This window comes from Zalophus californianus, chromosome X (genome assembly GCF_009762305.2).
Source record: "Zalophus californianus isolate mZalCal1 chromosome X, mZalCal1.pri.v2, whole genome shotgun sequence".
Classification (NCBI taxonomy): Eukaryota; Metazoa; Chordata; class Mammalia; order Carnivora; family Otariidae; genus Zalophus; species Zalophus californianus.
In genome coordinates this window covers 40475921-40499039 of record NC_045612.1, presented here as the reverse complement: position 1 = coordinate 40499039, position 23119 = coordinate 40475921, and the positions used below count along the sequence as shown (strand labels likewise).

The window sequence follows — 23119 nt, the reverse complement described above, 5'->3', positions numbered from 1 at the left end:
TAAGTTCTTCTGTAGATCTGAAGTCAGAGTCCAAGGTCCAAAGAGATTTGAACCCCCCTCATTACAATCTGTGGAGAAAGGCAGACGCAGTGGGCTGCAACAGGACAGCGGATCCTGTTGGTAGGTGCCTACATCGAACAACGGTAATAATCATTGCTAACAGCCATCATCGACTGAGCACTCACTTTGTGTATTTAATCTTTATGGATGCACGTTGAAGTAGGTACTAGCAGGAGCCCCATTTTATAGATGAGGGAAATGAGACTCAGGAGGTTGAGTAAGTTGCCACAGAGTTGGGATTCCAGCCCAGATCCACTACCTCCAGAGTCCAGATGGGAGCTAACCTTTGGCAGATGTGTATCAGAGGCAGAAATGCCCCCATCACCTCTACCGCAGCTGGGCCCCTTGAGCTCTCTGCCCCCCCTCCCCAGCCAGTTGCCTGGAGCTCTGTGCTGTTCCCTCTTTTCCTCAGCCCCCGTTGGCATGAAAGAAGGGATTGTACAGGTTGTAGAAGAAAGAGTTTCCTAAAGAACATGAGGCATTCTGCATGGATTTGGGTTTTGTTGTACTAAGTGTCGTGCCTGTTACATCAATAAGTTGTTCTGCTTTATAAGTTTTATTAATTAGACGAGTGTCTGGTCTGCTGGCTTGGAATTGTTAATCCAACATTATGGCTCTATCCGAGTACCTCTGTTAGGAATTATTTTCCGAAGTTTTTAAGAGCCTTACTTGCAGTGCTGAGCAAAGCCATCTTCCCACCTCCTGGGGAGGGAGAGGGGGCTTGTTTCTTGGCCAGGATTTCAGTAGCAGGAAAGACTGCCGGTACTTGCCTAGTAGAATTGCCCAGTGCCTATTGATAGTCATCCCTCCTTCCCTCAGGGTGGTCTCCGTGGGCTGAACAGAATGTGGCCAGGTCCCAAGGGGAGGGGCTCTTCCTGGTCACATGTGGTCCTGCAGGGGGGCTGCTGGTAGCTAGCTCCCCACTATTGGCCCCAGCCCATTAGATAGAGCTGACTTCCATGGGCCCTCTTCATTGTGGGCATAATAAGGTGTGGGAGCTTTGTGACTTTAGTCTCCATTCCCATGGGTGCTTCCCAGTGCATCTGCTGGAGGTCTAACCTTCCCTCTTCCTCCTGTGATGTGAGAGGGGGGCCTCCCACGTGTAGCTTTTGGGTAGTACGTAGGATGTGTGGTTGGTAACCCGAGTGCTGGGCTGTGTCCCCGGTTGCCAATGTGGCCTCTTCCGAGTGTAGCGCATCAACTCACAAGACTGCATGAAAGGCACCAGTGCGTCACATAAGTCCTCTGCCCTCATTCCCGCAACCAGAAATTGAAAACTCCCTTCAGTTTTGCCTGAATTGGTTTTCTGATTTCTTCTTTTCATCACGGTGGCTTAAATACCTAGAGGTTTCCCTCTTTCCTGAATCATCCTTATTATTTGTTTGCTGTCACATTTGACATTCCTTTCCTGGAATGTCCTTCTCTGCCTTGACCATCTGCTGGACTCCTCCTATTCACCTTCACCACTCAGCTTAGTTTGGGGGTGGGTGTCTGCTGGAAGTCGTGGGGGTGGTAAGCAATGGGCCCTCCTCTGGGCTTTAGTAGCATCCTCTGCTGCCCCTTGTGGTTCCAGGTGACACATGGTTTTATGTTGTTCACATACCTTTGTTCGCGTACCTTTGTTCACATACCCCACCCCACACCCGCCCCCGCCCGGCCCGACTGCAGCCTCCCTGAAGGGAGAGACTGGGCCTATTTTCTCTTCATGTCTCCAGTACCCAGCACCATGCCCGGGCACATAGGAGGTACTTGGTAAATTTTTGTTGCATCTATGAATAATACATGCGTGAATGAATGTATCTAAAAACTGGAGGAAGGAGCCTGTGACTCAAGCAAGGGACTCTGCTATTGTTCCCCTTACAAGAAGGGAGATAGGAGCAGAGCTTGCATTGTTCTGCAATAGAGTCCCAGCTCGGTGGATTTTAATCACTGAAAAAAATACAAATACACTGAACTGCCAAAACCCCAAAACCTGAATGCTTGGGGAAGGGCTTTTCTGGTTAATGGAATGTTCTGGGTACCTGAGGGTTAGGCAAAAACAAAAACAAAAACAAAACACCCTTTTTTCCTTACCCTTCTCCTTTCTTACTAAACTGCCTGATTCTGGTTCTCTACCTTAGTGAGTCAAGTCTGGGATCCATCGTTGAATCTGTGTTGCTGAGTAGGGAGCCTGCAAGTTCTCAGGATCCCCTAGGATTCTGTCTCTCCCCAAGCCTGGTTAAAGAGTAGGGTGCAATCTCCTTACCGACCCCACCCCCACCCGGAGACAAGCCCACAGGCCCTTTGAAGTTTGCAGATTGACTGCCGCCACCTCCAAGAAACAGACAGCCCTCCCCCCAGACTAACAACATAAGGGAGGTGCAGAGTGCTTGGGTGCCAACTCAAGCTCTCTGAGATAGTAACTCAGCACCTGCTCTTGCACTTGGCTTGTATTCTTTGGCGGAGGGTTCACCAACCTCCCTCCCCCTTTGCTGATTCCATAGGATCTTCCTTTTTCTTTAGGAAAGACGTTATAATTCCTTCCTCCTTCTCAGCAGGGAGATGCAATCAGGCAGAATAGAAGGGGTCTCGTCGTAAAGCTGTATTTGGCATCTCTGGACACCTCCAGGCAGGGTGATAGGAGTTTACCAGGCCTCTGCTCATATAACCTCTTTTAAGGAGCTGCTTCTTGGCCTGATGCTTGCACTGCCCCCACCCAGCTACTCCTGCGTGGACAGCTTGAAGACGGAGCACTGGGGGGAAGCCGAGGGTTGCTCCTATCTGCTCCTTCACAGGAGGTCAGCCTGGTGCCTGCTGGGCATGGTGCCTGGGTTTCAGATACTACCTGCATCATGTCAGGCAAGGAGGGGGCAGATGGGCATGGAGGCAAAGCTGTGGGATAGATAGGCCTTTCTTTGTCCAGGTCTAACTACACTGGCCTGCCCATCTCCTCACAGGCTCCCCAAGGGGGCACTGGAGAGAAGACCTTCTGCCCCAGCAGAGCCAGATGAGACAGACAGAGAAGAGAGGAGCAAAGGTTTACTCTCCATCTCCCTGTGTTGGCTTCAGCTTCCTGTTTCCCACCTCACCTCTCCCAGGACCCCCTCCCCCATTCACGCTGTCATCTTCACGCCCCTGCCATCGCCCCCCCCCCCCCGACTCCCTTCTGTCTCTAGACCTGCTCTCGGTGCCCTCCCTCTGGACTTGCCCAAATGCGGTCCCTCCTCTAGAAAGCCTTCCCCTGCTGCTTCTAGAAGTCCGCAGAGGGTGGGCAAGGGTGAAGTAAATAACCTCCAAGGTCCCTGCCAACTGTGAGATTTGGCCGTTTGACCAGGGTCGGGGGCTGGGGATATCCGAGGCTGGTGGCCCAGGCCATCAGTGCCTGACAGCCTCACAGAGAGGAGGAAGACTGCACAGCCAGCCAGCCGAGTAGCCCCTGTTTGGCTTCAGGAGGCTTTGCTGGGAGCCCTGTACAGCCAGAGCCTGCCAAGCAGCCCCCTGAGGGGCCCTATTTGAGCCCTGGATCTTTGGTTGCTGGAAGAAGCTACTTGTTGGGATGTTCTCAGCAGCTCCTGCCCACACCTGCTCCCCCTGTCTGGCCTCCAAGCCTTGTTTACAGTTCAGCCCTTGGCCGACTAGAGGCTAGGATCCAAGAGGAGCGAGAGATCTGGGTGGCCAGGGACCGTCTCCTGGCCTAGCATTCTGTGCCAGAGCACTGCAGCCCAGCCTGGCCTCAGAGAGATGTGTTCACTGAGGGGAAGAATTCAGGCCTGCTGCTCCCTTCCCTGCCAACTCCTCTTTTCCCACCATGACCATTCCCTCCCACCTTCTGGAATTCTCTCCCCTTCCGATTTCCTCCTCTCGAGCTCATTCTCTTGGACAAGAAAAAATACAGATTCTGGGTGGCCGGGGAATCAGCCCGAGTCAGGATGGTGTCCTGGGTGTCTTCCTCAAGCTGTTTCGAGGTGCCGCCTTGCTCACCACGTCCCCATCTGTAAGATGGGGAGGGCCGTCAATGGTGTCCGTATGGCGTAATCACAGTGCCCTTCCCCAAAGAGCTTGATCACCCCAAGTCCCATAGCAGAAGGCTCTCGTTGCCAGCCTTGTGGCCCTTTCACAGCTGCAGGAGACTGAGGGCAGAGCTGGGGGTGGTCCACAGGCATTGAGAGAGCAACCTCCAAAGAGCTAATGCAAACTGGAGTCGGTGGCCATGGGTTCCCTGGTGGGCTTGCCTTCCTCAATCCTGTCCCTTCTCCTTCACTGTCTCGGAGGCCGGCCTCTTGTCTCATTTCTCCACTTCTGTGTTTTTCTCTGCCTCTTGTCAGGCCCCCTCCCCCCCACCCCGGCTTTGCCTGGCCCCCTTTCCCACCCAGCTGTCTTCCCCTCCATTCCTCGTCCTCTCCCCACCAGCTCAATCTCTGCCTCTGCCTCCCTCAGCAGTACTCACGGTGGTATGTGGAGAGTCGGGGCTGGGGTCCCCAGGGCTCTCCCGAGGGACACGACAACTCCTTTCAGCTCCTGTGAGGAATCCATTGCTCCGGTTCCCCCTCCCCACCGTCTCTGCCAGGGACAGGTGAGTGGGGGCTAAAATGCAAGGACCTCCCCACTAACTCTGCCACAGCTCAGTGGCAGCAGCAGCTTTAGGCCTTGTGACCCGGGGCGCCATATGGCATCAGCCTCACATCTGGCACAGGCCTCACATCTGTCACTGGGCTGGCAGCCCCAGCAGGGAGGGTTTAGGAGCGGGTCTGGGCCTATTAGACAACATGTCTGAAGTCTACAGGATGTGTAGCCCCTGAGGGGAGAAGTAGGGAGGAGGGGGCGCTGCTTCCCAGAGGGTCCCCTGCGGTGTCTTCCCAGGAGCATCAAGGGTTTGGGCTTTTGTGAGGTGACTCCGGGCTCCCAGGAGTTTGTGGAAGGACAAACAGCCTTTGTCTCTCTACCTGCCCCCTCATGAGCTGCTAGAACGGGTGACAGGTGTTCTCCATTCCAGCCCACTGGGGAAAAGCAACTGTTTAGACAACCAGAAAATGAATCCAGACACCAGCAGGTTTTCCAGAAGATGCCTCTCCAGGCTCAGATGAGGAGGAAGTTTCAGCGCCATGAAGACCTGGAGGAAAAGAGCGAGGGAGGCAGCCCTTGGAAAAATAACCAGATCTTCTACCCCAAGACTGCCAGGAGTGACAAGGGCTATCCCAAGTCATCCTGCCCACCGCCCTGGACCTCTGGCCATTCTGAAAGAAGAGTTGTTTGCCCTTGAATGAAACATTCCTTCCCTGAGAAGGAATAACTGTTAGATTTCCCACCCTCATGCCCCTGAGTGGACTGGAGCCATGCCAGCTTCCATCTCTTCTTAGATCGCAGCCCTCCCGGACTTTTCCTTTCATTCTGTTCCCTCCCTGCCTTTGTCTTGGGCCAGAGACGTTAAGGAGTTTCTCCCACCGGCCAGACTCCCCATGCTGAAACCGTTCTTCCACAGTCTGAGACAGAACTGGCCAGAGGATCATGATCTGTACGCCTCAAAATCACTCCTACCCGTGCATCCATCGATCCATTTAGAAAATATTTATTAATCACCTACTAGGTGCCAGGTACCATACTAGGTGGTGGAGACACAATGTTGAACAAAAGAAACCTAGTCAATAGTCTTTATAGACAAATAATCACATAAATGAATATAGATCGTGATGAGTCTCCTGAAGGAAACGAACAGACTGTAGCAATGGGGATAGCCAAGCCAGAGTTCTCAGGGAAGACCTCTGTGAGGAGGTGACATTTGAGTGGAGACCTGAAGCATGGAAGATCAGCCATGTGGAGAATGGGGAAAGAGGTTTCCAGAGGGAAAAGGAATACCAAGCGGGAAGGCCTTAAGGTGGCAAAGAACTTGATGTGTTCAGAAACTGAGAAAAGGCCAGCGGGGCCAGACTGTACCAGGCAAGAGTAGGACTAGCCCGAGAGGGGTCTGGCGAGGCGGGCAGGAGGAGACCACACAGGGCCTCTCATAGGCCAGGGGAGAAGAATTTGGCTTGTAGCGGGAGAGGTCTGCGGGGTTTTAAGCAGGGGAGTGACAGGATCTGATGTGGACTTGGCATTATCTCCACGGGGAGACCAGGAAGGAGGCTGCTGCCGGCATCCAGGGGAGAGATGACGGTTGCTTGAACGGGGTGATAGCCATAGGGATGGCGAGAGTTGGGCAGATTGTGAAGGAAAAGCTGCCCAGACTTACTGAGGGATTCACTGTTGGGGGCAGGGGAAGGGGTGGTGACTGAAAAGGAGAGACAGGACTCCAGAATGACTCTGAGGTTTCTGGCTTGAGTCATTAGAGAGATGATGGTGCCATGTACTGAGATGAGGAAGGCTGAGCAAGGCCTAGGCTGGAGAGGGAAAAAAAAATCAGGAGTTCAGTTTGGGACATGTTAAGTGTGAGATCCCTGTGAGTCGCCAAAGCAGAGATGTCAGAATAGATCGTTGGAATATAAGAGTTTGGGAGCTTACAAAGGAGGTGGTGGTAGAAGGCCAGTGTGGAATTGTGTGCATATAGGTTGTACTTATAAGCCAGGGGACTGGTGAGATCACCTGGAAAGAGAGCAGAGGAGGGAAGGCCTGGGACTGAGTTGGGGAGCACAGCACTATGTAGTGATTAAGTAGCGGAGGAGAAGCCCACAACAGAGACAAAGCAAAAAGCAGGCAGAGAGGTCCTTGGAGACTCAGGAGATCGTCACAGAAGTCAAGAGAGGAGAGCACCTCAAGGGACCGGCCAACTCTGCCCAAAGCCAGGGAGAGGTTGAGTAAGATGAGAACTGAGACATGACCTTGAAGGCCATTGGTGACCCTAACAAGGGCAACTCTGTGGAGTAATGGATGTGGAAGCCAGATTATAGTGGATCGAGAGGTAAATGGGAGATGACGAAGTGGAGACAATACGTGTAGCAAAGTCTTGAGCAGTTTTACTGTGAAGGGGAGCCGGACAAAGGGACAGTGTAAGGGGACCGTGGAGTAGAGGGAGGTGGTTTCTGTTTATTTTCTTAAGAATGGGTGATTTCCATCAGCAGGCTAGCATGACTCCAGAGAGGCGGAGAGCTTGATGATTTAGGGAAGAGAGTGAATGCCCAAAGGAGCAAAATCCTTGAGAAGATGAGATGAAGATGGGACCAGAGCATAAATGGAGAGACCTGCCATTGGTAGAAGAAAAGAAACATCCTCCATTCTCATTGGGGGGGGTGGAAGGAATCATGGATATGGATGTAGGCGGGGTGGAGTATAGATGTGGTGTTGGTAAGATGAAGTGGGGAGCTCTCATTTGATGGTTCGTGTTTTCTCAGTCACATACGGGGTAAGGTCATCAGCAGAGGCTTGTCGGGGCCAATGGGGAGGTGCGGAAGATCGCGGAGAGAGGAGGAGCTCTGATATAGTCATCTTAGAGAGTGAGAAAGTGGTGGCCAGACAGCACTGAGAGCCCACACCAAGCTGGAGACGGTGAATATCAAGTGAAAGCCTTGGACCCAGTTGTGTGCTTTTTCTCCAGCTGCCTTCAGCTACTTGGATGCAGGCATGGGGAATGCATATGGTTGAGTTCGTCAAGGAATGAGGTTTTGCAAGGCAAGAGTAGCCAAGGGAGAAGGAAGGAAGGGAGTTGAAGGTGGGTGCAAGAGAATGATCATAAGGGTAGACTAGAAGCTCTAATTTGAACATGAAGGGAAATGAAGATAAAAAGGAGCTTGGGGGACAGTAAGAAAGTAAATAACTAGGAGAAAGCCTTGGGGAAGGCTCTCGGAGGAGGTGACATTTAAGTGGAGACCTGAAGGATGACAGAGTCAACCTGCCAATGCAAAGACGCGAGGAAGAGATTTCCAGGAAAAAGGGAGTACAAAGTGAGAAGTGAATCAGCGATCACGATGCTTCTGAGTTTGCCTGCAGTGGGGGTCCTGTGGAGGGAAACTGGCAGGATGAACAGGGTAGTAGTGAATGGGATGTTGGCGAGGGAGACAGGGGAGGTGGTGCACCCCAATTCTAGGTGGTGGAGTGAGTGAGTGAGTGAGTGAGTGAGTGAGTGAGTGGAGGAGGCAATTGTTGGAGGCTTCCCATCACCATGTGCATGCTCAACTCACCAACGATGACATCAAGAGTTGGAGGGGGCACACCCACTAGGACAGCTATCATCAAAAAAACAGAGAATAGCACCAAGTGTTGGCAGGGGTGTGGAGAAATCAGAACCTGTTTGCATTGTGGCTAAGAGTGTAAAATGGCGCAGCCGCCCTAGAAAATGATAGAACAATCCCTTAAAGAATTCGACCTAGAATTGCCATCTGATCCAGCAGTGCCACTTGTGGGTATCTACCCTGAAAGACATGAAGGCAGGGACTCCCAAGAGATACTGGCATGATCGTGTTCATAGCAGCTTTATCCACAAGAGCCAAAAGGTGGGAACAACCCAAGTGTCCACTGACACACAAATAAAATGTGGCACATATCTACAAGTGGGATATTATTTATTTTATTTTTTAAGATTTTATTTATTTATTTGAGAGAGAGAGCACAAGTGAGGGGGGCAGGGACTGAGGGAGAGGGAGAAGCAGACTCCATGCTGAGCAGAGAGCCAGACGTGGGACTCCATCCCAGGGCCCTGGGATCATTGACCTGAGCTGAAGGCAGACGCTCAACCGACTGAGCCACCCAGGCGCCCCACAAATGGGATATTATTTAAACTTTAAGAGGAAGGGAATTCCGACCCATGCTACGACACAGATGACATTATGCTAGGTGAAATAAGCCAGTTAGAAAGGGACAAATGTCATATGCGTCTGCTTATATGAGGTTCCTAGAATAGGCAAATTCATAGATGCAGAAAGTAAAATGGTAGTTGCTGGGGGCTGGGGGAGGGGAGAGGGGAATGGGGAGTTGGGGTTTCATAGGTCCAGAGTTTCAGTCTGGCATGATGAGAAGGTTCTGGAGATGGGTGGTGGTGATGGTTGCCCAACAATGTGATAAACTCAATGCCGCTGAACTGTACCCTGAAAAAATGATTAAAATGGTACCTTTCATGTTAATGTTATATTTTACCACGATAAAATAAAAAGGATTGGAGTCGATGGGAGGATCACATGTGACCAGGAACTGACATCCTCAGTGAACGTGGGGCTGCCCAGGAAGCTGTAGAGAGCAGTGAGGAGAGAAACGGGGTGGTAGAGGTGGGCGGCAGGTGTGGTCCTCAAAGGATCAGGAGTTCTGGCAAACGGAAAGAAGAGTACTGGCCTGGAGGAAGCATTGGCAAGCAAGGAGGACACCTACTCCCATGTGCAGGTCCTGAAAGTCTTGAGATTTGAGTGTGAGAAAAAGAAAAAAAAACAGCTTCCATTTGAGAGGCCTGGTGGGTCAGTGATGTTTATTCCTCAAGGAACAAGTGAGACCTTCGTTGGGAGAGAAGGGTGAAGGGCACTTTCAGAGAAGAAATTGGCAACGTAGGAGAATTTGCTGTTGACCAAGAGTTCCAGAGGGTACAATGGGAGGGTTGGAAAGGAGGAGAGTGGCATTAGTGTGTGAACAGACCACTGTGGGGACAGGAGAGTGTGGGTGTCCGAGGGACAACGGGAGGCAAGCAGACTTCCTTCTGGTGATGACTGAAGTTACCGGGCCCATAGTGAGGCCCTATGAGCTGAGTCCCCCGTATGGGAGGGTGGACTTAGAGGCGTGTGGAAGTCAGTTCTGAGGTCTCCAGCGTGTCCCCTCCGTTGGGGTGACTCAAGGGAGGCCGCGGTGACAGCGCAGAGGCATGTCTCATTTCACTTGTGGAGGAGGGGGTCTGCTGAATCCTTCCATCCGGTCTCCTCGACGTCACCTGTTGGGCATCTGCTCAGGCCACAGTTTCTTGGCAGAAATGATGTAGGAAAATGAGTTGCTTGATCTCTCCTCCCAAGGCTTGTGTTTCCTCATCTGTAAAATGGGGCGTTGTGGGGCCGGAGTGAGGCGATACGTGGACAATGTTGTTCTCTGCCCCGTCCTCTCTTTCTTCATCCTCCTCGCTTTAGTCCCGGATGTCTCGAGTCCTCAGACTGTCCTTCTGCTGACCAAACTCTTCGGTGGGGCTAAGTAATGCCCACCCTGTCCAGACGTCCCTTTCCTTTTCCCTAATGCAACCTTACTTGTCCTATTTCATATCCATTTAGAGCCCTCCCTATTCCCTCTTGGGATAAATCTGATTCAGCCAGTGAGTCCTTTGTTGGCATGACTTTATGTGCCCTTTTTCCAAGAAAGCATTTGTGTTTTAACGGGGACCCTCGATGCCGTAACCCAGTGGAATAAAAGCCCCTCTGTCCTCCCACCTTATTGTGACCTTCCCATTGTCTGAGAATCGTGTTCTCTTTACATCCTTGCTTCTCCAAGTGTGGTCTGTGGCCCAGCAGCATGGGCCGCACCCTGGAATTTGCTAGAATCTCAGTACTCTAGACCTGCTGCATCGGAATCCTGGGAATCATCGTAGCGACACCCCTAGGTGATTCATATGCGCATGCAAGTCTGAGCAGCACCGCTAGAGTGAGGAGCAGCTAGCCAAAGCAAGGCCCCTTTACAAGAAGAAGAGTTTATGTCCAAGCTCCTTACAAGAGGGCACCCAGAGCAGCTGCTTCAGAGCCCCAGGGACGGGGATCCCATCCCCGACACTAGGAACTGATGACGTCGTCTGGCGGCCCAGCTGCCATGCTGGATCTCTGGAGCTTCTGGAAGGGTCTGGCTCCTGTGATTGGAATCAGAGGCCTAGTTGGCCCCACATGGCTCCAAATCCTGCCAGTTTCGAGGGGAGTGACAAGACTCCCCAAGGAGCCAACCAAATGTAAAGATAAAGGAGCCAAAGGCAAGGAGAGATGGAGAGCCGAGAGCTGATGCCTGGGAATCTAGCTGTGACATTTCTATCTTCCTGCCCAGAAGTGCCCGGGAGAGAGCATTAGCTCCGAAGCAATTCATCTTCTTCTCAGTTCACTTGTCCCTTAGCCATGTCCTGCCTAGCAACAGGTGTCAGTAGGAGCTGCAGCTCGCAGTCTGTCTTTGGACGGCAAGGAGAGATTTGTCTAGCCCACAGAGGAACTAGTATCAGGACGGCCGCGGAAAGCCAGGCCATCTGATAGCTGGATCAGGGACGGAGCTGCCTGGGAAGTGAGGGGACAGAGTACACTGTGGGGCTGCCTCTTGCAGGCAAGGAGCTGATGGGGGACGGGCCTGGGCTGCAGGGAAGTGGGTGGAGTTTATCTTGGGCTCCCTCTCCCTACCCCTCCGGCCACCCCTCATGAGGCTACCAGTAATGTCACCGCCTCTACATCTGTGTGATGCGTTTAACCTTCCAAAGTGCTTCTGTAGCCATGATCTCATTTCATTCTCCCAACAACGCTTGAGTGCAGGATCAGAGACAGGTTAATTAGGATGGGGGCCGGCCTTCCAGATTCAGCCAGGACGTGGAGTGCTGCTGGCCTCGGGGCTGGCGCAGCCCTGCGGTGAGGACTGAACAGCCAGAGGGTCCAGGACCCTGAGTGGCTGTAGGCAGTGGTGGGGGGGGGGGCGCCAGGATGGAGGGCCCCATCCAAGAGAGATTTGGCTCCAGCTGGGCTGCTAATATGCTTAGCCTCCATGGGTCCCTACTTCGTCACCTAGCTTGGAGGCTGGGATGGAGGAGGAGAAGTCACCAAGCCTCTTTGGCAGGATACTTAGAGACTGTGAGGAGATAATGGATGTGAAAGCACCTTTCCGCAGATGAGGTAATGGGTGTAAAAATGAAAAGAAGCACTTGGCTATAAAGTGTCATTATCATTAGGCAGAAAAGAAAGGCTAGGCTTTTACCCAGGTGACTGACTAGAGAGGGCAAGCCTGGAGCGGGGTAGGGAACAACCTTTGTGGGCCTTGGGTAGGCAGGGGTCAGAACAAAGGCATTGCATGCATCTGGAAACACAGAACAGGTCCCGGAAACAAAGCTGTGGGGGCAGGGAGGACCACAAGCTTCAGCTGCTTCATGATTTTGTTCCGGGTTGCCCTGTTGGAAGGGACCAGAAACCAAACATCTTTCAAAGTGAAATTGCCTTCCTCCCCCACCCCCAGGAGGGAAGGCACGTGACCCGTGGACAGCTGAGCTCCTGTCATCCATCACCCGCTTGCTTTCATGGTCACTCCCAAGTCTCCAGGCACTCAGCAAAAATTTCAGAGAGACTGAGCTATGGTCCCTGAAAGATGCAGACCCCAGGAGGGAAGGGCCGACTGCCATTTGCATTGTAAAACAGCCTTCTGGTCTGTTAATGGAGGTGTTTCTTCCCTGACCAGAGATAACTTGGGAAGGCTCAGGCAGTGGGAGGCGAGGGCTGCTTGCTGATTGGCGGGGGGAGGGGAGGGGAGGGTCTAGTTGGGGACAGTTAGTCCAGCTCGGTTAGGGACGGCGCAGGGACGAATGTGCTTCAGGCCCAACCTGGAGACATGTCTGCAGCTCTAGGAGAAGTAGTTGGGTTCCCTGGGGAAGATGAGGCTGCCCATGTCTAACACAAGTTAGACCTTAATTATGGACTTTCGATACTATTCTCAGTTACCACTCTAATTCTCCTGTTTCGTGTACACCTCTCTTTCCTCCCCCACGCTAGTTTGGAAGCTGTTTGAGGGCAGAGATCTGTAATCTGTGTGTCCCTCGAAGCTCTGAGTAGGCACTCAATAAATACTTGTTGATGGATGACCACGAGTCAAAACAGGAAAGCAAAACACTTGTGTCACAGAAGGCTCTTCGCCTGTTGGTTCCTCTGGCTCCAGGAGCATTTCTTTGCATCATTATTGGCGATGCCTTCCGCCCAGCGGAGGCTAAAGTGTGCCCAGCTTCAGAAAAAGAAAAAGGCAGCAAAACTGAGCCTGCAGTGGCCAGGGGACCCTGAGCTCAGGACAGCGTACTGAGTACTGGAACATACGCCTGGGTGTTCCTCTCGAGTGTCCCTGCTCCCCATGCACAGCCCCACAGGCTCTCATCCTCCAGCCTGCCCTGGCTGGGGCCCATGTCAGAAATGAGCTGGTGTCACCCCAAGAAGAGGCTCTTTCGGCGTCAATAGGATGGGAGACAGGAAAGAACGGGGCTCATTTCGGAAGCAGCCCCGGGGGTGAGGCAGGATGGCAGCTGCAGGAAAGATGTTCTCTGGCTCCCTTCGAGGCCAAGCTCCTGCCTGCCACCAGGCGCAGAAATGAGAGAGGTGCCAGCCTGGGAGGGCCCTGTCCTGGGAGGGTGCCTGTCTTAGGACACTGGCCAGCCCCTGTCCAGCTTCTGAGTGACTCTTCATTGAAAAATGACCATTTGTCCTACCAGTGCGGGAGGGCAGGAGCCAGTTTCTGAATTTGCCTTCAGGGGGGCCTGACCGCATCCTGGCCAGCCCCCTCTTCCTCCCTAAGGTGCGACAGACACCACCCCCCCGCCCCTGCCAAGCTGGCTTGGTTGGGTGCAGCCGGAGTTGATGTGACTGACATTAAGGCAGCTGTGGTCTGTCTTCCTTCCTGAGTCCTTCTATGAGAGAGACAAGCCCCAGACTATGAATTTCTCTTTTGTACAATTACTCTAAATCTCCCGCCACACACCCCCCCATAAATAGTCCTAAAGTCTAATTATCGAATTTGTGTCCTGATAAACAGCCTAATCGCTCGAAACCATTTGCAACTGAGGAATGCGGTATCCTGAGCTAGCCAACAATCACTCTCCCGGTGTCAGAACCTCCCACCTCTTTTACAAACCTTATACTAGTTTGATTAATCACCTCCTGCCCATCTGAATCTTGTTCCCAAGGGCCCTGCCTGGAACCTTAGTTTTCAGGAATACACACACTGAGGCTAGGGAACTCAACCCCATTTGTTAGATCAGAACTTGCGTGGGGCTTGAGCGGTGCCGAGTCCGGGAGCTAAGCCTCTGAGAGCCTCTTGGCTCTGGTGCCCTCTCTTCTGCCTCCAACTGCCCCGCCCCGCCTGTTGGCCATTCGTTGCCCTCTTTACCTCCTTCCCCGCCTCTGGCACCCTGGCCCTTGGTGTAGAACCATTCTAAAGTCCTCATGTTAATTTTTCTAAGCTTCAACAACTCCCTCTGTGAGCATCGGGAGAGCTGTCTGCAGTCTCTCCCAGGTACTGGGGCGGCAAGGTCTCGCAGCCCATTGGGGTTCACGTCTGCTGGCAGCCACGAGACACAGCTCCCCTGCTTGCCCATAGGAGCCATTTTCTAGTTGTCCCATTACCTGAAGTAAGTCAGCATTACATCCGATTGTGTACGGTAATGGTCCTCCGCATCAGCACATTTGTTTACATATGCCATCTAATCGTTTTTATATAGAACCTAAGGGAGATCAAAGTTTAAAAATCGCACAAGGACTTCATGAAGGGCTACTCTGAAGCGACTTCGCATTCCTTCCCTCACTTGCTTGCCTGTGTCCTGCTGCCTTCCTTGAGGTTTTGGTTTCCCTTAGGGAGCCGACAGCCAGTTCGGCGGGTGCTACCAGTTAACCTTCAGAATAACATGCCTGCATTTAGGCTCCTTCTAGAGTCCCAATATCTTGGAGGAAAGGGCTGACTCTGATGTCAAGTTCTGTGGAAACAGTTTGTTTGTTTGTTTGTTTTTTTCTGTTGGCTCTGGCCCTGCAGACAGTGGCTTTTTCCTTGCCAGACTCCTCTTTCTCCAAACCGAGCTATGAGGGCCGTTGTTTCCTCTGCTGGTTCTAGAGGACATAGGAAGCCAAGCGGGGGAGCTCCCACGTGCCATGGCCAGCACCCTCATCTGTGCCCCCTCCCAGCTGGTTCTGAGGCTTAGTTGCCTTTGCATCTTGTTTTGCTCCCATCTTCCCCTTCCCTCGGTCATGTGATGCAGGAAGAGAGCGCAAATGCTATGGAATGGGAGCAACTGCCAACAGAGACGCTGCGACAAGTGACCATTCGCCGAGACCCTATATATGGCTTTGGCTTCGTGGCTGGCAGTGAGCGGCCTGTGGTGGTGCGATCTGTGAGGCCAGGTAGGTGTTCCTCACAGTGTCCCCCCCTGGCCCCGGCTCCTTTTCCCCCAGCACCCACCCATCTTCCCAAAGAGCAGGGCTCCCCTGGAGGAATTCATGAAGAGCGGGGTAAAGACTCACCGGCTAAGGACCGTGCGAAGGAGCTGGGCTTTCAGAGTGATCGACGCAAACCACTGAGGCTTCCTGCGGCCAACACAGAGGCTGCAGTTGATGGTTTAGCAGAGTCTCGGTCTTAATGAAGCCTCCCTGTGCGTAGAACCTTCATAAAAGAGCCAGACTGCGTTGGATGACAAATGTCGATTCAATTCCATTCAACAAGTATTTATAGATTGCCTACTCTAAGCACGGCAAGATGGTAGGGAAGGACAAGATGCAGGCCCTGTCCCCAAGTGCCTAACCATCAGGCTGTGGAGACTGGTACCCTCTCACAAGAAAGGTCAGCCACTGACGGCTGGAATCAGGATACGGACCATGGGGGGGGGGGGGTGCGGGGAATGAAATCTCCAAATGCCACGGTGGCAGTAACGACAGCTGCCATTGATTAGGTGCCTACTGTGTGCTTTCCTCATCTTGCTTATTCCTCTCAGCCAAGCCTGCAAGGTGAGTCGTCCTCCCCATTTAACCAGATGAGGAAACTGAGGCATAGAGGAAGAGAAATAACTTGTCCAGGGGCACTCAGGCAGGAGGCAGCAGAGCCAGGATTTGGACCTGGCTGGGTCTGTCTGATGCCAATGTGGGAGAAGCAGGGCTTGAATGGGACCAGGTGGGAGGGAATAAGTGAAAGCCCCCACCTGAACTGTGGAATCCTGCCCTCATGAATGAAATGGGCAATGGCCTAAGCGCCGTTTCATTCCACGTCTGCTAGCCATTGACAGAAAAGATGAACAGAAAGAAGCTTTATTCCTGACTTGCTGGGCCCGAGGCTTTAGATGTTTACAACAGTTTTTCACTCAGTCAAGAGGAGCAGCCCGAGTACAAACTGGTCTAGCAGAAATTTGATGAATTTTGCAATCCTCAAAGGAAAAGAAAAAAAAAAAAAAGATTTTTGTAAGCTCCCTTTTCAACTAGAGGGCATAAAGAAAAAAACAATCCAGTACAGGAGTTCGTGGCTGACCTCAGGCTCCCGAGTCAGTCATGCAGTCTGGTGGAAGGTTCTTGAGTCCCTGATCAGAAATCAAATCTGTCCTGCGTAAGAGGAATTGGGAAAAACTTAGTAGCAGGCCACCCAGAGCCCCTGCTTTTGGCCTCAAGGGAGACAGGATTTACTAGGGCTGAAGGGAGCCCCTTGGCCTAGACAAGGGGGTCAGCCTCAAGCCATGTGAAAATGAAGAGGCAGAGTTGGAGGGGTGGGGACAAAGGAGAGCCACAGGTGAGAGCCACAGAAAATCATGGGGTTGGCAGGCATAGCCCTATAAAGACGTAGGCCGATCCAGATCGCTGCTTCTGGCCCAGGAGGCTCTTAAGGGCAGAGGCTTTTTTGGTTCTGTATTTGAGATAAGATAAAAGATAAGAGGCATCCTATAGAGGACCAATCACGGTGGGGCCGGCCAGCACAGCATTCCGGGAAAGTGGTAGTAGATTGACGCCCACCACTGCCGTCAGCGTTCAGTTTCATGAGGACCACTTCCATTAAAAGGAAGGAAGGGAGGGAGTGGGGAAGGGGTAGAGTGGCCTCTCTACCAAAATTTCGGCATGTTGGCAGGAGGAGATAGAAGGAATGAAATGAGTTGAAGGAATTGCCTCCTTGGAGGATAATAACTACCGTCTAGCAAATTCGTACCGACATTAGTCAACCATCTAAAGTGCTGTACACTCATCATCTCCTGTATCCGCCCCACGTTCTTATGAGGTGGAGGCACTGTGATTTTCCCATTTTCCAAAGGAGCAAAGAGAGACAAGGTCACACAACCAGTGAGTTGCAGATTTGGAGTTGGAGTTCAGATCTGGCTGGCTGCCAAGAGTGGGGCCTCCCCCGCCGTTCCCTGCCCCTGAAGTCACTGTGCTATCAGGACACTTGGCCGCCAATGCAGGCTGAGTGGTGGGTCTTGCTGGCCGAGCCGCATAGGCCCCCTCAGCACACAGGCCCCACGCTCCAGAACCACCACCGGGCCACGCTCAGGTGACAGAGGTGTTCTGTTATGTTCTTGCTTCTGGTACTGGCATAGCACACTTCTTTGTAGAAAGAGGGAACAGTTGGGATGCAGCCCTGGAAGGCAGGCACGAACAGGAGTCAAGCCTGGCTTGAGAGTGGGACCTGTCAGTAAACATTTCTTTGGGGCTTGAGTGAGGCTGGGCCTGACTTCTCATTCTCCCTGCGTCTCCGAAAAGCTTTTCTCCGAGGTCTTGGCTAAACACCAGATTCAGCACACTCTGTGGCGCCCCTCGACCCCCATTCTTTACCCCAACCAGGAAGGTATGGCCCTCAGACAGCTCTGCTTTCTTAACCTCGACAGTGGAGTTGGGAAGGACAGGAAGCAAATTTCCAACTGTCCGTGATTCGGGGTCTGTTCTTGTTCCCCTCACCTACTGAAGAGTGGCATGTCTCAGAGATGAGAGGAGTTAAACCCTCTGGGTCTTTTAGTCCATCCCCCTGTCTTCAGGCAAGTGACTGCCTAAATCATTCCTGACCAGCGAGTGGGGGTATTGCTCGGGTGAGAAGATTCCTTATCGCTCCTCGGACCTCAGCAGATGCCTCGTGGTGAAAGGGAAACCCATGTCCCTCTTTAGAACCCAGCCAGGAAAGTACGGATTCACCTGGCCTGAGGGCCAGGCCTGGGCTTGGGACCTTTTGCTCCCACACCACTGGCAGCCACAGGAGGTCCGAGCTATTCTCCTTCTTCGGTCTTCTGCCCTCTGTCTGGCACAGGCAGCCGTGGCACGAACAGCACCCCTGCCACCAGCCCGCACGGCCTGCACTCTTTCCTGCAGGCTCTACGGTCCCCACTGCAGCTCCCTCAGGCACTGGTGACCCCTGCCCGGACCTGCGCTTTCCCGGCAGTGGCCCCAAGCCCTCATGCCTCTCTCCTCTCCTCTGCAGGAGGCCCCTCTGAGGACAAGCTCCTGGCTGGTGACCAGATTGTGGCTATTAATGAGGAGGACGTGAGTGAAGCCCCCAGGGAGAGGTTCATAGAACTCATCAGGTAACAGGGGCCTCTTGGGCCTTGGCAGGAGCTGAGTACTGATCCCTCCCTCCCCTGTCCCACCAGTGGCATAGGGCTACCATGGTCCTCCCTGGCCCTGAGAGGGAAGCCCTGCAGGCTGAGCAGCCCTGACCAGGGCTCCTGGCTACCCAGGACTTCCGAGGCCAGCCCTGCCAGGGCCCCAGGGTCCCTCACACTCTCTGGCTTAGCCTTCTCCAGCGATGTGAACAGAGAACAGCCTTCTTCAAGAGCTCATCTCGCCTTCCTCACCCTTACTACCCCCCCTCACCGAAGCCCCTTGGTCTTTGACTTACAGTGCAGGGGGACAGACCCAGTGAGCGATGAGAACCAAAGAGGCCATTAAAAGAACACTCTGGAAAAAAACAAAAAAGAACACTCTGAGATAAGCACAGTGTGAGCCAGGTAGTGTTTCCCACGTCTCCATACCCTACTGCACCAAAAACAAACAAACAAAAAAACAAACAAACAAAAAAACCTGAGGAGAAGAAAATCTGAATCCCTGGCTAATGGGTTGAGGAGGGGAACCTGCCATTGTGGATTCTGCTTGCTGTGTGTGTGACCTCTTAGTGCCCTCTACAGATGGGGGCAAGAGAGAGAAAGAAAGGAGTGTCAGGGGGACTCCCACCATCTGTACAGGGGAGTAATCATGGTGACTTTTCCCCTCCTCACCCCTACACATGCCACACACATACACGCTATATACATATAGCCAATCCCCTACCTCACACTCCTACCACACACGCGCACGCACGCACGCACGCGCACTCACGCACACACCTCCTTGCATAGACGTGTCGATAAGGAATAAGAGGATAGAGGTGAAGGCTCTCAATTCCATGGGTTGTCTTCTGCTTTGGTGACCTTGGCTGTCTCCTCCCAAATGGACCTATGTGCTCTCTTGCTCTCTCTGTCTCTCTGCCTTGTGTGGTCTGCTCTATCTCTGCCTCCATCTCTTTCAGGCCCTCTCTTGGTTTAGAATGTTCTTCATCTCACTCGTCTTTCTCGGTCTCCCAAATCCCACCTGTCCCCAGCGCCCCTCCCCCCTTCGAAGGCAGATTTAGCACACTTGGGATGGAACAGCACCCTCTCGCTAGCTCTGGAAGCATTTGGAATGCTCCCTCCCGAAGTCCAGGGCAGGTCTTCCTCGAGAAGCTCCCCTCTCCAGCTCACATCTTGAAACGTGTCTGGTCCCTAATGACGTTTAGTTTGTCTCTCCTCCAAGTTCAGTGGTCCATTGCATCCCCCCCCCACCCAACTTCACCCTTGACCCTCCACCACCACACCAAAATGGGGTAAGTCCTTCCAACCCCATCGAGGGCGTGTTGGGGTTCTTTCAGCCTGACCCTCCAGAAGTGTTTGCTCTGCTTCTAGTGAATATCTTTGTACCCTAGAACAGGTAGCCCAGTTTTGTGAGGGAGTCCAGAGCTCCTCCAGGATCAAGACAGAGCTCACTCATTTGATAACCCTGGGGGCCAGCAGATTTTTATTATTTCATTCAGTCAATGAATATTTGTTATCGAGTGTCTACTGTGCACCAGGCACTCTTCAAATCACCGAATATACAGCAATGAATGACAGAAATCCCACTGGAGTTTATGTTCTCGTGGAAAGAGGCGCGCCTTAACAATAAACATGACAAATATGTAATTATATGGCATGCTGGAAGTAGAGGAAGGTTATCAAAGGATAGAGAGTGGATCGGGATAAACCGGGTCCTGGAGTGCTGGGCATAGTGGTGCTTTAAATAGCCTGGCCAGAGTTAGCCTCATTGAGAAGGTGGCAACTAAAGAAAGACTGAAAGGAGGGAGGGTGTCGGAGAGGGAAGAGCCAGTGCAAAGGCCCTGAGGCAGGAGTGTGGTCTGTCGTGTTTGGGGAGCAGGGGAGAAGCCAGGATGTGAAGTGGGGTAAAGAGGGGAAGACCTGTAGCCCCCCAGTATAAGGACTTCGGCTTTGTTCTACGTGAAATGGGGAAGTGTGGCAGGGGCTCGGGCAGACGCATCACATAATCTGACTTACACTATGCCCTCCCCTGTTCAAGAGACAGATTTTCCTGTGGGGTTTTCCTGGAACACAGCTCCTTCCTTCTCCCGGGAGCTCCCCATCCCTGGACTTGGCCTCGCTGAATGTGGAAAATGTTCCAAGTCCTCGAGCAGGAGGCCCTGGCCTTCCTTGAGTATCTAGAACCAAGTGATCGTGACTCTGCTTCTTGAATACCCCTGTTCCCAGAAACGTATGAAAAGTTCCAGCGAGGAGAAGGGAAGCTCCTTCCAGGCAAACTCTTTCCATTTCTCTCGGTTCTTTTAAAGGACTATGTATTCCCAGGGGAGAATTTTCATACCTCATGGCCTGTTCGATCACTGGCATAATTCTTGTCGGAGGAGTTTCAAATTCTTCATCCCTTTGAATATTTGCTGTCTGGAGAGCCTTGGTTCCATCTGTTGCTCCCTAGCTCTCATTTTTTGGTCCTTCAATTAAAACAAATCTGCTGAGTATGAGTCATGATAACCAAATGACCTCCTTTGGGTTTTTCCTTTGAATTTCTCCTCTTGCTTAAATACCAAATTGCCAATTGAGTTCCATAATTCAGGCCTTTAGTTTTCCTTGAGAATCTTCTATTCTACAGATAATATTGCTCCTAAGGTTTGGGGAGATCTACAGAGCGAATGTGAGAGGGAAATAGAACGGGAAGACTTGAAAAATGACAGCCCCAGAGATTATGGTAATGCCTTCTTCAGATGCCTGTGTGAACCTCTGTGGATGGTTTCCGTCGGCCACCACAGATGATGGGAGGCGAGGCGGCCGGGCAGAGAGTCGGAGTGCCCGCTGGCCTCATTCATATCCCTGAATGCAGCCCAGGGGAGAATTCTGGTGTTGCTTCTCATGCGAGATGAATACCTAGTGCATGATACACTATTGTCCTGTTCCTTCTCTCTGTAGGAGCGCTAAGGAATTCATCGTTCTTACAGTTCTGCACACTCATCAGGTGAGTGAGCCGCTGTGCCATCCACCCTTCCTCCTGACGGAGGTGACAGAGTCCCGTATTGGAAAGTGACCGTGACGGGAGGGCGGGTGGACGGTGAGACTAGCATCCACGTGTTGTGAGCCAAAGCTTGAGGAGTGAATGTAAAGCATACCTTCTGAACATCTGAGTCTGCTTTCTACCTTCAAGGCTTGGGGATTTTTTGAAAGGCTCTCCAGTGCTATGTTCTGCCCTGTGCCCTTCTGCTTTACCCACACTGAGGCCGCACGCTCACTGCTCCGGTCCCAGACAGATTTTCTACCTCTTTTTGTTTTTTTTTTTTTTTTTTGCTATGCCCCATCAAAATGTACCCGTCCAGGGTCCAACTCCCAGAAAGTCCTTGCAGATGGTGGGTGCTAGCTAGTCTCATTCATTCATTCATAGCAGTATTTACTAGATGGCATGCAACGTATGAAGCCCTGCGCCGCATGGTGGGAATTTAATATGACGTTGGTGGGAAAGTACGGTGAGACGAACCGTTTCATCTTTGTCCCGGTACAGTCACTGACTAGCTGTGTGACCTTGGGTGGGTCAGTTCCAAAAAGTTCCCCGTCTGTAAATTGAGGGGTTTAGACTAGAACAGTGTTTTCCAAACTTGACTGGTCAAAATAGTCAACAGGACTACTTATTGAAAGTAAAATTCCTGGGGCACTTGGTGGCTCAGTCGCTTAAGCATCTGCCTTCGGCTCAGGTCATGATCTCAGGGTCCTGGGATGGCGCCCCATGCTGGGCTCCCTGCTCAGCCGGGCTTCTCCTTCTCCCTCTCCCTCTACTGTTCCCCCTGCTCGTGCCCTCTCACTCTCTCTCTCAAATAAATAAATAAGATCTTTTAAAAAATAATAAAAATAAAATAAAAATCCCCAGGCCCCTCTCCTCAAGAGTTGGATTTAGAAGGCCCAGAGTCCATTACTAGGTTACTTTGTTATAGTAATCTTTCTTAAATGCACAGACCCAGGTGCAGAACTTTTATGTGCAAAACTCAGAGCCCTCCTTCCACCTCCAGCCTAGTTGTGCCTTCTCAGAGTCCCCAAGACTCCCCTGACCTCCAGCACTGATGTCCCACCTCCATGGCCACAGGAGAGGTCCCATCTGTTGGGGGCGGGGGGCATGAAATCAGGACAGCCTTCACAGAGGAGGCTGCACCTGAGCTGGACCTCCAGAGATGGGGCAGGATTTCCCAGGCAGAGACAGAGGGAAAGATTTTCCAGAGAGTCGGCACTTCTGGGCAAAATCAGGGACAGCGTGCAGGTGCAGAGCGTGGGCTCATCAGTTGGGGATGGGGTTCAAATCAAGCTCTGGCACTAACTGCCTTTCCCCATGGCTCCCAGTGTGAAACACACACACACACACACACACACACACACACACACACACACACATTTACACAGGCACATTCTCTCCCTTCCCTCTCCCCCTTCTCCCTCTCCCTCTCATACTTGCTCTCTGGCAAATAGGCCTTTCTCAATTACAATTCTCCTGTATCTCTGGGCAGGCAAGTTCTACCCCTCGGTGGGTGTTACCAATAGACCCCTCCCTCCCTCCCTTACTGTGCAGGTGCAGTTGCCTAGTGGACAGTGGACAGTCATTCCCCACTCCCCAGTCTCCTGTCATGAAATGGCTACCAGTTCTCCCCCCCACCACCAAAAAAAAAGCATGCTTGTTGTGTTTTACCTCTCTGATCAGAGACCCATTGTGGGTTACTGTTAGTCAGGTCCCCTCAAATGTTGTCTCCTCCTAGAAGCCTTCCTTGACTACCCTTTTTAAGACAACATTGGCCTCTCATGGCCAATGCTGCATCATTTTTTTCCTCAAAGCGAAAATATTATATTTGTAAACTTTTTATTTGGAGATCATTACAGACTCACAGGAAGTTGCAAAGCTTGTATACACATCCCTGTGTACCCTTTACC

The 23119-nt window shown here is 52.1% G+C and overlaps 1 protein-coding gene across 2 annotated transcripts in view; it reads left to right on the top strand.

The window, feature by feature from the left end:
* FRMPD3 (FERM and PDZ domain containing 3) overlaps positions 1 to 23119 on the top strand; it is a 74635-nt gene that overhangs the window by 1527 nt on the left and 49989 nt on the right. Inside the window, exons 2-4 of one of the 2 annotated variants that reach the window (XM_035725366.1) lie at positions 14888 to 15029; positions 18067 to 18169; positions 21128 to 21173. In XM_035725366.1, the coding sequence (XP_035581259.1) occupies positions 14906 to 15029; positions 18067 to 18169; positions 21128 to 21173 (273 nt within the window). In that variant the 5' untranslated portion in view covers positions 14888 to 14905. The remainder of the gene's footprint in view (positions 1 to 14887; positions 15030 to 18066; positions 18170 to 21127; positions 21174 to 23119) is intronic. The other variant, XM_035725367.1, reaches the window with a different exon arrangement.